The sequence below is a fragment of the Setaria viridis genome, chromosome 2, assembly GCF_005286985.2.
Source record: "Setaria viridis chromosome 2, Setaria_viridis_v4.0, whole genome shotgun sequence".
In the NCBI taxonomy this organism is placed as follows: Eukaryota; Viridiplantae; Streptophyta; class Magnoliopsida; order Poales; family Poaceae; genus Setaria; species Setaria viridis.
Genome location: NC_048264.2, coordinates 41,118,327 through 41,132,382, shown reverse-complemented (window position 1 = coordinate 41,132,382; position 14,056 = coordinate 41,118,327). Strand labels below are relative to the sequence as shown.

General features: G+C 48.7%; 1 protein-coding gene and 1 pseudogene across 1 annotated transcript; both read right to left on the bottom strand.

Moving 5' to 3' along the window:
- Positions 1–1,453: 1,453 nt before the first annotated feature.
- On the bottom strand, positions 1,454–2,462 carry LOC117844416 (glucan endo-1,3-beta-glucosidase 13-like; annotated as a pseudogene).
- Positions 2,463–6,472: 4,010 nt separating this feature from the next.
- On the bottom strand, positions 6,473–10,750 carry LOC117844760 (cysteine-rich receptor-like protein kinase 6). The gene is made up of 7 exons (XM_034725543.2): positions 9,812–10,750; positions 8,310–8,444; positions 7,978–8,108; positions 7,697–7,907; positions 7,370–7,607; positions 7,079–7,229; positions 6,473–6,998 (listed from the first exon to the last, which is right to left on the bottom strand). Exons 1-7 carry the CDS (start codon positions 10,647–10,649, stop codon positions 6,657–6,659), a joined length of 2,046 nt encoding a protein of 681 aa, XP_034581434.1. The 5' UTR covers positions 10,650–10,750; the 3' UTR covers positions 6,473–6,656.
- Positions 10,751–14,056: the final 3,306 nt, after the last annotated feature.

The following is a 14,056-nucleotide window of genomic DNA, read 5'->3' as shown; positions in this document are numbered from 1 at the left end:
GATCCTGGAGCTAAAGTTTAGTCCGTGTCACATTGAATATTCGGAGGCTAATTAGGAGGACTAAATATGAGTTAATTATAAAACTAATTACATAGATGGAGGCTAAACGGCAAGATGAATCTATTAAGCCTAATTAATCTATCATTAGCAAATGGTTACTGTAGCACCATACTGTCAAATCATGAACTAGTTAGGCTTAATAGATTCGTCTCGCTGTTTAGCCTCCATCTGTGCAATGGGTTTTGTAAATAGTTTATGTTTAATACTTCTAATTAGTATCTAAACATTCGATGTGGCAGAGACTAAAGTTTAGCTCGGGGATCCAAACACCCCCTAATACTTCATCTATTGCTTAAGGTTACCTTTTCATGCACATTGTGGATGCCCTAAGCCCGTTGTTTTCTAAAAAAACATTTTAACAAAACTATATTGATATTGGTAACGACATGACATGTCACCTCCGCCGCCGGACTGCCGGAGTGCTTTCTGTCACAGAGATCACAAATAAATCAGTGATCGCAAGGAATAATTCATAATTGGAATACCAGTTCTTATGCAGCTCATTGTGAACCTGGAATTTACGCATGGATTGACACTGACAGCACCAAGTCACCAAACTGTCCGAACGATGACGGCGACGCGCCAATGACCGAACAACAAGGGAATGGACATATAGCCCAGTGGACAGTGGTTAACGCCAGCGCTCTGATCCCGGCTGACTGCTGCATGCTCCCAGGTCCCAGCTTGGGCTGGGCCTTTGGTGGTGGGAAACTGGGAGCAAGAGTGGCTGTTCAGAGAAAACTTGCAAAAAAAATAAAAAATACAAGTAGAAGAAAACCTGCAGCTAATACAACGATGACCTGGCTTCGCAATGGTTCAGCCTCTATGGATATTTAAGTTTGTTTTTTGTGTCTAATAATCCTAGAGCAGGCACGAACGAGGTGTTTTGCAATAGCGCATCCAGCTTACTTCAAGCTCTATAGGGATACATTTGGCTCTTACATGTGCGGTTTGTGTGCTAACGTAAACCTTAGAACTTTAGAAAGTTGCTTCATTCACATTTAAATATGCAGTACAATAACATTTTCTGTAAAACATATATATTAGCTATTAATTTTTTTTGTAAGAAGTACGGTACATCTTTTCAAACTTTGTGTACATGTATATCCGTTGGAAATACCAAACTTTAAAGTGTCTGATACAGACATCTTCGATCGGTTGCAGTACGCCGCATGTGGCTAGTTTTTTAAAGAAGACAAAAAAACAGACTCTCCAAAAAGAAATACAAAGTGGGAGCTAAAGCATTTTTGCCCGCTGACTCTAACTCTCTGATGGTGTGGCCAGCAGATCCAGTCAAACGATTTGCAGTTGCTGGGCTTTTGTGTGTCACTGTCACATCTTGTTCCGTACAAGACAACGGTAACACTGGACTGCTTTTCTTAACAGAAGAGGATCAGATGGCAGCATAGCCTTCCGACTTCGCTGTTATTGTCTCTTGGATCCAAGTCTTTGATGGGAGCACGCAGTTCCCGTACTCTGCAGCAAACACAGTGGATCGGAAACGGACAACAGTGAGATTACCATCCACTTAAACAAGTGCCATGGATAAGATCATGATGGACGAGAGTGCAGTGTAAACTCACTTGGTGCGTGGTAGACGACAAAAGCGGCGCCGGCGAAGTCGCACGTCCCGCTGGCCCGGTGATTCGGTGATTGCGCTGGTAGTAGCTGTTGAACGCGTAGGAGGCGTGCGCGACCATATGGTGTTGGGCTCGAAGCACGGCGCGGCGGGCTGGATGGCGCCGCAGTCCGCGCCGTGGCTGCACGCGTAGTCCAGCGCCGCCTGCAGCCGCGCGTCCCCGACGGCCGCGTTCGCCACGCACCAGCTCGACGTCGGCGGCGCCGGCGCCGGCGAGACGCCGTGGAAGTCGAACTCGTACACCTTCTGCATGTTCGGGTAGAACAGGCCGAAGTGCTGCTCGATGTCGTCCGGCCCGGTGCCCTTCTGGTTCTCGTTGAAGAGGGCGAAGATGTACAGGGATGACGCTGTTGTTGTACGCCTGCGCGTTCTCTTTTGACGCCGCCGGCGGGTCGCCATTCTTGGCCGTCAATACGTGACCGAACCGCCCGTGTATGGGGTGTCCGCCGGACGGCGACCCGGTCTCCCCAGTGAACGCTCTCAAACTGGTGAACCCCAGCCTATCCATGGCGAAGTACGTGGCGTCGAGCTGGGCATCCAGGAGGCTGTAGTACATGAGGCCGGTCTTGGGGTCGCGGACGCCCGGGGTTGGGGTTCCCCGAATAGTCGCGCACTACGCCAGAAAGCATTCGTGGCATTTATGTTGACGGCTAGAACATGTTTGTACTTGCAGGTATCGTACCCACGAGCAATCTTGAGCCAACACAAATGTTATCTGTATTGGCGGGCGCCGCTCTCTGCTGGCGGGCAACGTTAGCCACATGCCAGCACAGATGATTTCTGTGCTGGTGGTGTGGTTACATCACCCGCCAGCACAGATGGTTTCTGTGCTGGCGGGTGCTTATGTCGTTCATCAGGAATATGTATTTTCCCATTCAATATACTATTTCCCGTGAGTTATTTATAATTTTTATTTCTTGCCAGTTTTTAGCCGTCAAAATGAAATATGTATCTCCAACCACATAACAACAAACTTAAATAATAAATAATTCATATTATTAAAAACTGCATTGGACATAATATATAATTCACATTATTAAAATACAACATTTAGAATAGAGCTATTCTTTGCCACATTAATATTAAAACTATTACACCCATCTACAAAGATTTGTGCACTCGTCCGCCATCTAACACGCCATCTTTATCAAAGAATGCTCCATCCTCATGACAAATCTCGTGTAGGATGAACCTCGCCATGTTCGTATAAATATTGTCGATTTGTTTGTCTTCGATCTTGCTATAGTTAGTGTTGATAGTAGTGTCGGTGTTTTATACCCGTTAACTTACCACGGGAGTACCCGGGGTAGTAGATTGGTTGATGGGGAATCGTCGGACCTGGAACTCGAAGGTAAAAGCGAGGACACAAGACACGGATTTATACAGGTTCGGGCCGCTAGAGTAATGTAATAACCTACGTCCTGTTTGGGAGTTGTATATTGCGTCCTGCGCTTGGGTATTGCATAGCCTGATTGTCTATTGATGATGATTTTGAGCTATGCCCATCTAGGTACCCCTGCCCTCCTTTATATACTACAGGGGGTAGGATTACAAGTCGGTTACAAGGAGGAGTCCTAATAGAATTACGTGGTATGAGTCCTAGTAGGATTATGGTGGAATCCTAGTAGGAGTCCGTCTTCTTTCTTTCTTGCGGGTACTGGGAATCTATCCCCGACAAGCCTCCGAGCGCTTCATAGCCAAATGTAGTAGTCTTCGAGTACTTTTAAGATCCTTGCCAAGTAGTTTTGGTGCTCTCGAGTACTTTGTCTAGCTGAATCTTCAAAATTTCTTAAAGCTGCCATGAGGCTATGGTGTGCTCAAAGCCTTGATCAACTTGATATTATAGTCTTCATATATGGAGGGCGGTCGCCGCCCATATGGAGTAGCCCCCAAACCTTAGGTTGAATCGAAGAATCAGGCTGAGGGTCAATAAAATCTTGAAATTTTCTTCCTTTGTCTTGAAAAAATCAATTGTTGGGTGTAGCTTATCAGCCCTCGAGCCTTGGATTGATTGAATAATCAATTCAAGGGGCTTGAATCTTCACGCAAGTCATCATCCGAGTAGTTTTGCGGCGTCTAGCCCCCGAGCTTATGTGCCAGGTGAGTCGTAGGAGCCACGTCGAGTAGTTATTGGTGCTTAGCCCCCGAGCTTGGAAACTAACTGAGCCACTTGAAGTATTTTCGAGTAGTAATTGACGTTTAGCCTCCGAGTTTGGGAACTAGCTGTGCCTTTAGAGGTACGCTTAGCACCTTGGAGCGTCGTCGCCGAAGTTTGACCCGAAAGAAGAAATGCATACATTATGTAGCATATTTATGGAATATTGAAACTACTGAAATTTATTCAGTGATCAATATAAACGTTTTGTGTCATACTCTTATTTTGGTCATATTTCTCCTGAATAGTTAGCTTGTTACGTTTAGGCTCTCAGTCTCCGTTAGCCGCAGCCACTACGTGGTGAGACCTTTGTCTCTTGTACGCGTATGGGCACTGCCATTTGCACAACTGAGATTTTTATCTCATGTATGTGTGCTGACACTTAGGCATGACAGATGCTCCTGAGGCTTTTACAAATTAAGACGTATTTTTCTCAAGGAGATTAGTGACCTTAAGAGAAGGCAAAAATGAGTAGTCATCGTTGCGACAAAAAGAGAGCGCGATTGCGCTCAAGAGTTTGCTGCCCTCCGACGAGTAGAGTGCGTGTTGTGCGCATGAGTTTGCTGCCCTCCGGCGAGTAGTTGGCAAAGTGTAGCTTTGTAGAGTAATTCCCGTTGAGAGGCGTACACAAATAAGTAGTTGGCGCGTTGCACCACATACGGGAAACAAGCCGAAAAATAATTAGAAAAGTGACTTAGCTTGATTCGTGGACGATTGTCGACGAAGTTGTGGTGGTCGTCGATGAAGCCGCGACGATTGTTGATGAAGTCTACTAATCGGAGTCGATTCTGATTGTGCCTCGACTAATTTTCTAGTCAAGATGAGTAGTCGCCAGCGAGCGTCACGGCGTAGTCGAAGTAGTCGTCGGTGAGTTGCCCGTCGAAGTAGTCGAGATTATCGCTGGCGCGATGGTTGTTGGTCAAGCCGGCTAGTCGGAGTCGATTCCGACTAGTTATTGATGGTGCAAGACCTGTCCCGACTAGTTTCTAGTCGAGACTAGTAGTCGAGGTAGTCGTTGGCGGATCGCCGAGCGCCCTCGCGAAGTTGAAGTAGCCATTGACGAGGTAGTATGCGGTCGGATGTTGATATTGCCGCGAAGCACTTGAAGTTTTCTTGTACTCCTTTGTGTGTGCATAGCAATTTCAGGCTGAATTTTTATCTTCTTCACGCACCATGGCAGCATGTTTTCTCGGTCCCGATGATGTTTTGCTTTCAGATTTGAGTTCTAGCTTTGATAGGAAGGAACTAGCTTTGTGATCTTCTTTTTGCCTTAGGAACAGCAACCACGCGGCGATAGCCTGGCAGTCCGCTGATTGGTTTGTGGGGTGTAGTAGGCGAACTTTGCTTCGAACTCGAAGATGCCTGCTTTGGTTTCGGACTCAATTACCGAACCCAATTCCTACTTGATCCCTGCTTGCCGCGGCAGGAGATGCGTGTCGTCGAGTACTAAATCCGTCGTGAATTGTGTGAAAACAGATGAGTAGCCCTCGATAGTAGTCAAGGTTGTCGCTGGCGCGTCGGCTTGCCGATTGTAGGTGTTGCCGCGCGAGCTATAATCTTGATCAGTGTGATCCTTGGCATTACCTAGTCAGATTCAACTTGGGCAGGGACTTGCGGCTTTCTGTGGATGGAATCGCCCGTGATCCAATTGTTTTCCCAAGCTTATCGACTTTGCTTCGAATTTGAACTCGGCGACTTGCTTCTCGTTGAGTAAATTGATTTTGAAGATGAGGTCCTTCAAGCTCGCCTGATGATCTCGACGATCGCCCTTACCTGGCGCGCCAGCTGTCGGTGTTTAACCTGGCAACCTACCAGGGGGTACCCGAGGTAGAGTTTTGGTTGGTGGGTGTCTTTGAAATCAGGAGCTTGATGGTGTACGTAGGCACGTGATTTAGACAGGTTCGGACCGCTAGATCGCGTAAACACTACGTCATGTGTGTTGTTTGCATGTATTAGATTGAACTTGTTTTGAGGGGCCCTGCCCGCCCTTATATACTGGGGGAGCAGGGTTACAGGGTAGTTGTTTTTACAAGAGTACTAGTCAGATACGATTGCAGAGTGCTACTCTAACTCGGAAGAGTAGTTTCCTTGTCTATGACTAGTCTCCTGGTAGTCCATGTAGACTACGCCACCCTGTATCGTAGTCTCCATGTCCTGGTATGCCTCGGTGTACTTCTCCTCATATGGATCCGTACAAGCCTTCTGGTGAACCCATGGATGTATGCCTCACAATGCCCGTGAATAGTGGTAGGGTCGTGGTGGCCGAGCACACAAGTGCATGGGCGCAGTGGAACACGTGGTCGGTGGCGGCAATGGGGCAGGGGTGACGGCACGCTAGGGCACGCGGGCTCAAACAACGGGAGTTAGGGTCTGGGGGATGAGGTGCATACGATGGACGATATTCTCAACACGAATCTCAAACACCGGAACACCGGAAGTTATATAGGATCTTCGGGTGCATCAGGTCAGGGAAGCCCAACTAGGAGGCCACCAAACTCAGTTCTTGATTTATTTCTTACAGACCATCAATATTTTCCTCACCAAGTATTTCGTGAAACCATCTACATAAAAGAAAAAATGTGACCTCAGAGAGTAATGATAATTGAAACAACCATATCTACACGCAAGTGACCTAGATTTGCCAATTGATTATTGAAAGATAGATTTGTAATGCTAGGGGCAAGTGGAGACATATAGGTGAAAACTTAGTAACACAGACTGTGGAACTAGAAGATTGCCCCTATGTTAAGATTATTCATACAACAATAATCCAATCGCTCTGGCAACATGTTGCTTCAGGGTTCATCTTGGTTCCAGTTCTGTGATCGACACTTCATTCGGTGACATCACCCCTGTTTTACCGTTGCCGGTGGACTGGGAAGCTGTAGGATATGATTCTGAATAAACAGTTGAGTAGCCGCTCTTGGGAATGAAAAATACTGGCTTCAATGGAGCCTGAAGAGAGACAGTGCCGCTGCTGAGCATGACATTTACTGTTGACATCATCGGTCTGTCAACCGGGTTATCCTGAACACATAGTAACCCTATGTGGACACACTTCAGCATCTGTTCTGCAGGAGCTTTGCCTCTCAGAGATGGATCCATAATCTCCACAATTGTCCCCGTGGTCCAGTGCTCCCAAACCTGTGTCAAATGTGAATTCCATTAGTGTCTTTGAGGCAAATTACTTGTGTAGAGAGTTTTGGAGTACTAGAATGTCTTACAAGACTTAAGAGATCAACAGATTGCTCGAAATTAAATGAGCTGCTGCTTCTTCTTCCGGTTAAGATTTCTAGAATCAGGACCCCAAAGCTGAATACATCAGACTTTATAGAGTAGTGGCCACGCATGGCATACTCGGGTGACATATATCCACTGCAACATGAAGAGAAATTCTTTCTAGTCAAAGACAGAGCTAGAACTATTTACCAAGGGGACCAAAGTGCAAATAAATGATGCTAAATAGTGCCTTTTTCTTCTCTTTGCATGCAAATTTGAAGTGGTGGGGGACGTACTATGTTCCGACAACTCGACTAGTGATCTCCCGTGATTGATCCCCTCCAAATAATCTAGCCAAGCCAAAATCTGAAATCTTAGGAGTATAATCAGAGTCCAAAAGGACATTGCTCGCTTTAAGATCCCGGTGAATAATCTTCAACTGAGAATCTTCATGGAGATACTGTAATCCTCGAGCAATTCCATTTATTATCTTGACTCTCTTTTCCCAATCAAGCTCCTTGCTTTTCTCAGGATCTGGATGTTTAACAAGAAATGTCATGTGAGCAACGTCATTGTTTTAGTTGTTATGCTACTGAAGAAAACAGATTATTATAAAGTAGTACCGAAAAGAATAGTGTCAATGCTTCTATTGGGCATGTATTCATACACAAGCAGTTTCTCATGTTCTTGCAAGCAAACACCGAGAAGCCTAACAAGATTCTTTTGTTGCAGTTTGGCAACCAGAACAAGCTCATTTTTCAGCTCTTGTATTCCTTGGCCTGAACTCTGTGAGAGCCTCTTCACTGCAATTTCTTGGCCATCAGGAAGGACACCCTGTATAAATGTGAACCTTCAGTTGCCGAAACTGAAAACGCCTTATGAATTGAAGTGATATGAGTCTCACCTTATAGACCGCACCAAAACCTCCTTCACCAAGCCTATTGCTCTCAGCAAAGTGATCGGTCGCAGCACGTAAAGTTGATATGTCAAGAAGAAGTGAATCGATGCTTTCGATGTCCGCATCATTAGTTGAGTCTGTCAGAATATAGTGACAACACAATTTATAAACATCGACTAGTATCTATGATAATATAACCTCCTTTTAATTCCACAAAAAGAATTAAAATAGTCAAATATAATGGTAATATTATCCCTTAATAAGTCAAGTACTGCATTGCTGCACATATTATTCTATTGCAAATCTGTTCACAGTTCCAAATTGTCAAGACAACTTACAAGATGGTGTCTGTTCTCTTGCTGGTCTTCTCCTCCTCCACAGGAAACAGAGACAAACCGTACTGATAGCTAGCACCGCAGCAACTATAGGCATTGCAATTGCTGCAACAATTCCTGCTTTGTTTCTGCGTCTCCCTGTAAACAAGTACCACAAACTTCAGTAAACAGCATGCTGCAATCTTACTAATGATTCAACCACAATCTGAACCACTAAGCATGACAAAACATATTTTACTGCAATCGAGCTTCTTTTCAAAAGATACATAGACTCAAGCCCTCGTAGAGAACTTTGGGGTCCAAGCACTAAGAACCTTAGTGCAGCTAGGCCCATACATTCAGGAAATCAACTACTAGCAGAGTAGCAGTGTGGCGCTTTGCAATATGTTATCTGGAATAAGACCCAACTGACAGAAAACAAAGATAACTTTACGTCACAGTTTCATCTTTTGCTGACCTTTCCTAATTAGTAGATGATCGGGTGGACCATTAGAGGGTTTAATCACTTAACTTTGAGTACTAGTGCCTACTTATGCCTACTGGAAACCCAACTAACCACATTGCATTGTAGATTAGTCTGTCCGACTCCAGTACTCCACCATGCTTAATAAAAAATAAAAAACACAAGCACGCTTGAAATGTAATGGGAAAAGGCCAGTGGCCAATCTTTTTCCTACATGATTCATACAAGAGTTGGGGATCCTTGTGGTATACAAGGTTTTTATTTTATTTTTATTCTTTTGTGTGGAACAAGCCTGCGGTTGTTGAGGCTTCCTTGTAGGTTTTTTAAAAAAGATACAACTCTTATCCCTTGGATGCCAAGATGTGTGTTTCTTTAGAACTATTCAGCATACTGTAAGACTGGAGTAGTAGGGTCCCTTTGGTTCCCTTTGCTTATTTTTAAGCAAGTGTCACATCAATGTTTAGATACTAGTTAGGAGTATTAAACGTAGACTATTTACAAAACTCATTACATAAGTGGAGGCTAAACAGCGAGACGAATCTATTAAGCCTAATTAATCCATCATTAGCAAATGTTTACTGTAGCAACACATTATCAAATCATGGACTAATTAGGCTTAATAGATTCGTCTCGCCGTTTAGCCTCCACTTATGTAATCGGTTTTGTAAATAGTCTACGTTTAATACTTCTAATTAGTATCTAAACATTCGATGTGACGGATGCTTAAATTTAAGCAAGTGAACCAATCCAGACCGTAGACGATAGCGACAGGACTGCAGAGGTGTCGAGATCATCAAAGAAACCGGCGTACGCGGTCACTAGTCCTGTACCGAAATCTGTTGACGGATTGCAGTTCATAAATAATTGGAGATAATTTTTTGTTGTCTTTTGTGGAGAACAAGACTGCGGTTGTTGAGGCTTCCTTTTCGTGTTCTTGAGACGCACGTCCCTGTTCTAGAATCTGATTTGAAGGATACATCTAGCGCTAAAATCAAAGCAAAAAACTGCGAACTTATTGGTGAATTTGTGTCTGGCATCTCACCTGGCGGGGTTGCCGTCGGCGTCACGTTAACTGGCGTAGGAGATGGCGCCGGCGCCGGCGTGGACGGCGCGGGCAGCCGCAGCGACGGTCCCCCGGAGAAGAAAGAATACACCTCGTACCTGAAATTGCACCGCAATCCGATGACCCTCCCGCCCCGGCTCCCTCCGAACTGCGGCACCATCGCGATTATGCTCCCAAGGCAGCTCCGGCAGTCGGCGGGCGACATGTCCGGCGTGCACTGCGTGAGCCCGTAGATGGTGGGGTTGCTGGTATCGAAGCCCTCCTCCCCCGTAGCGAACCTCCTGGACGAATTCGCCGCCGCGTAGTCGCCGGTGGCGTTGAGAAGCACGCCGACTGCGGCCTCGAAAGCCCGCACCGGCGAGTTCACGTTCTGGGTGTTGCTGAGCATGGCGGGGTTGCCGTTGCTGGTGGAGGCGAGGAAGTTCTGGTTGGAGAAGCGCAGGTAGCAGAGGTCGTACAGCACCGTCGCGACCTTGTAGTAGGGGCACAGCTGCTGCGCGTCCTGGAACGCCGTGGTCACGCAGTCCCCGCAGGAGGAGGCGTTGGTGTCGCCGCGGCAGAGGGCCAGAGCGTAGACGATGTCCGGGACGGCGCCGACGCTGCCCGTGGCGAAGAGGTTCCCCGACCGGGACGCGTTCGCGCGGATCGCCGCGGCGAGCTGTGCGAGGTTGGACTGGTAGGTGCTGTTGGCCGTGTAGTTGCCGCCGGTGCTCCCGCAGAGGGGCCACGGCTGCGCGGCGGCCAGCGGCGCGAGGGCGAGCAGAAGGCCCGTGACGAGGAGTGGGAGGACGCCGCGGCGCCGCGCGGCCGTGTCCATGTTGCCACGGCGGCCCTTGACTGGTGAGCGGCGAGCCGGCGAACGAGGAGAGAGGTACGTGTATGCGCGCTGCAGGGGCTTTGGGCACGGAAATGTCCCCGGGCAGGCAGGTGCCCTGACCAGATAAGGGCCCCGCAGGTTTGACTGGCGATTCAGCGAAGACTAGAGTACTCGGTGGGCCCGCATGGGCAGCCGTCAAGCACTTTGCTGCTGCTGTTCGCTTCAGTTTATTCAGCCGGCTTATCAGCCACCAAACAGTATTTTCCTCTCACAACAAATCAGCCATTTTAGCTTTTCAGCCGGCTTATAAGCTGAAGCGAACAGGTGATTTGGAGTGCCGTTTGAAAGGGTACGGGTGAAGTAGTAATAACCAATGAAATAAAAATATATGATTTTAATAGATTTGTAACATATTTTTTCTCATGTTTGCGGAACAGCTTCACGCTACGACATCTCAAATTATGTAAAGTAGATGAACCTGAAGCCATTAGGTGATTTGCCGACCTCCCGGATTACCTTCTTCATTCTACCTGATCATATAGCCTCAGGCTCCACACTCCAATCTATACTGCCTATGTCCATTCCACTCCTCACACCTTCTGGTTAAATTTGGTTGTAATTTTTCCTATTCGTGGTTGCAGCAGATATAGTACTCCCACTGTTTCAAATCATAGATTGTTTTAGCTTTTTTTTAATTTATAGATATATTATGCACTTAGATATATCTTATGTCTAGATGTATAATAATATGTATGTATAATTTGGAACGGAGGGAGTAGAAGAGAAGACTTTGTGAATCTAATTGTAGCTTTCTTCGTTGACATGCCGGGAAGGATATGGCCTCGTTCGGCTGGCTGCTTTGCAGCTGGCTGCTGCTGCTCGGCTCTCTGCCGCAGCAGCTGCAGCACGCAGCAGCTCTCTGCCGCAGCAGCCAGAAGCCGAACGCAGCAGCCAAGCGAACGAGCTCTATATCTAAAGGAAAAAAAACGAAATACACAAGGAATACGAGGGAGATCAGCTGGCACTCATCTCAAGGCGCCAGGTGGGATACGGATAAGCCAGTGTGCATCTGTAAGGGATTTTCGCAATATTTCCTCTTCAGGCAAGACCAAGGCAGCAGCCAAAACAACCAAAACAGACAGAAGGAACATGCAACACTCGCAGAGAGACTCTTGCTGCTCTGTTTTCCCTAATCCCTCCCTGCACACACGAACCAAAGGAAACTTCGTTTGGTAAACAGAAAGAAACGGTCAAGCATGGACTTGGTCACCGCTCGCGTACGTCTCGTTTTACCTGGTTAATGAAGCAACTGATTGTGACGGGACTGGACAAGTCAGGATGGATCGAATAAAGATTAGGGGGATCATGTTTACGTGTAGGTGATACGCACGTGCGGCTTGCAAAATGCGATGACCATGGTAAGACAAGTACGCGGGATATTCATTTTTAAGCAGACTATAGAGCATGATCAGAAGCGCCTTCTTTTTTCAAGAGAACCATCCGTTATCCAAAGCACATAGTTTTCTGAAAGGACTCACCTCCTCCGGGTTGCCCGAGGCGAACCGCCTGGAGGCCGGAGTCCTTACCTAGTTGTTGCTTTACGCGCACAGCTGCCTGCTGTGCTGCGCGTCCTGGAACGCGGCCGCGGCGCGGGCGGAGGCGTTCGCGTCGCCGCGGCGGAGCGCGAGGGCGTAGACCATGTCCGGCGTGGCGCCGACCCTGCAGCCTTTGGCGAAGAGGGAACGCCGAGGAGGAAGCGTTCCGGGCGGGTTTCGGTGGAGACGAGCCCTTCGCCGTGTAGTTGCCGGTGTCCCCGCAGACTGGTCATGGCAGATGAGGTGAAGGTGTGAACAGTCGACACCTCAACCTTGACTCTGTTGAACGGATGGAATAGCAACGTTGACTGATTAGAGAGGGACGGCCTGACTTTCATTACCTCCAGTAGGAAGGGTGATTTGATTAGACCTTTGTTAGATTTTTGCAGGGAATGCTTTGAATTTGGCTGGACCTGGACATATCTCCCCGTCCACACTCCCAACTTTTCTCTCATATCTCCCCGTCCACACTCCCAACTTTTCTCTCACCTCCCTCTTCATCTTCTCAAGCTTCTTCAACGTCATAAGCCAGCCTGTGACCACGCCATCAGAAGGAAATGAGGAGCTGGGCCGCACAAAGAGAACCAAGAAGCCCACAAAGAAGCTGGACATGTGAAACGATATGACAGTAGGTTAATCCTTTGCCTCGGATCAGCAGGCGGCCGGCGCGAAACGCAACGTCGTCGCCAGGCGCCTCGAGCGAGCAGGTCCTCGTCCGCCGACGTCGCGCGCGACTCTCGGGAGGCCTCGACGCTGGCGACATCGAGGGAACCAGGGACGCTCGTCGGAGCCTCACTGGCAGGTAGCCGGCGCCAGGGTTCTTCTGCCTTCACCTCGTCCTGCTGGCGTTTCAAGCCATGTGCTGCAGTGAATGGGGCGAGCAGTAGCCGCCGAGACGTGGCGGCGCTCCGGCGGGCGGCGGCGAGGCGAGGCGCGGAGCGGAGTGTCGGGGCCTCGGGGGTGGACGGTATTTCATTTACCGTCCAACCCTGGGACCCTGCGAGCCGTCAGATCGAGCACATATGGCCCGGACTCGAACAGGTTGCGCTTTGACCCGGTCGTTTCCCTGCCTCGACGGCATGGATTGCGTGGCGCGGCGACGGCGCTGCCGGAGGGTGCCGGCGGTCTCTCTGCTGGCTTCTGGGTCATCGGCGGCGTCAGGCGCGCTTCCAACTAAATAGGCCGTTGCTCCGCCGGCCGGCGTTCGGAGGACCATATCGTTCTCGCCCCGTTGATGTCGCCCTGGAAGCCGAGGAGCGCCGGGGTGCCAGGGGCCCAGCGCGCGGCGCATGCTCCCAACACGGAACGCACGCATCTGACGGGGCTGTTCCATTCCGGTGCTCGAGCTGCCGGAGCGGCGCGGCTCAACGTCAACGGGGAGACGGCGGGAATCTACGGGGAGATGGGACGGCCGGGCCATGGAGATGTGCGACGTTGACGGGGCATCGTCGGCGGCAGGCGATATAGCATCCCACGAGCCCAGCAGAGAGTGTCGTTTCATCGATCCGTGCCGGGCGTCGAAGCTCTGGAGGCGGCAGAGTCCGAGAACACCATCACCGGCGCGCCGCAAGCGTTCTATTGGCGATCATCATCAGGTTAGTTGCGGCCATGCTCAGTGGTCAGCGGGAAGAAGGATCGAGCGCGGCTAACGAACAACGATTGTCTTCGGCAACAATTCTGCCGCCGCCCAACTTTATTTCCTGTTGGCTGTTGCTGCAGTTTGCTACCGCACGCACGCTATACGGAGAGGCAGAGCAAGTTTTAGTTCGTTCAGAGGGTTCGTGTTGGAGACTGACTGCTCCATGAACAGCG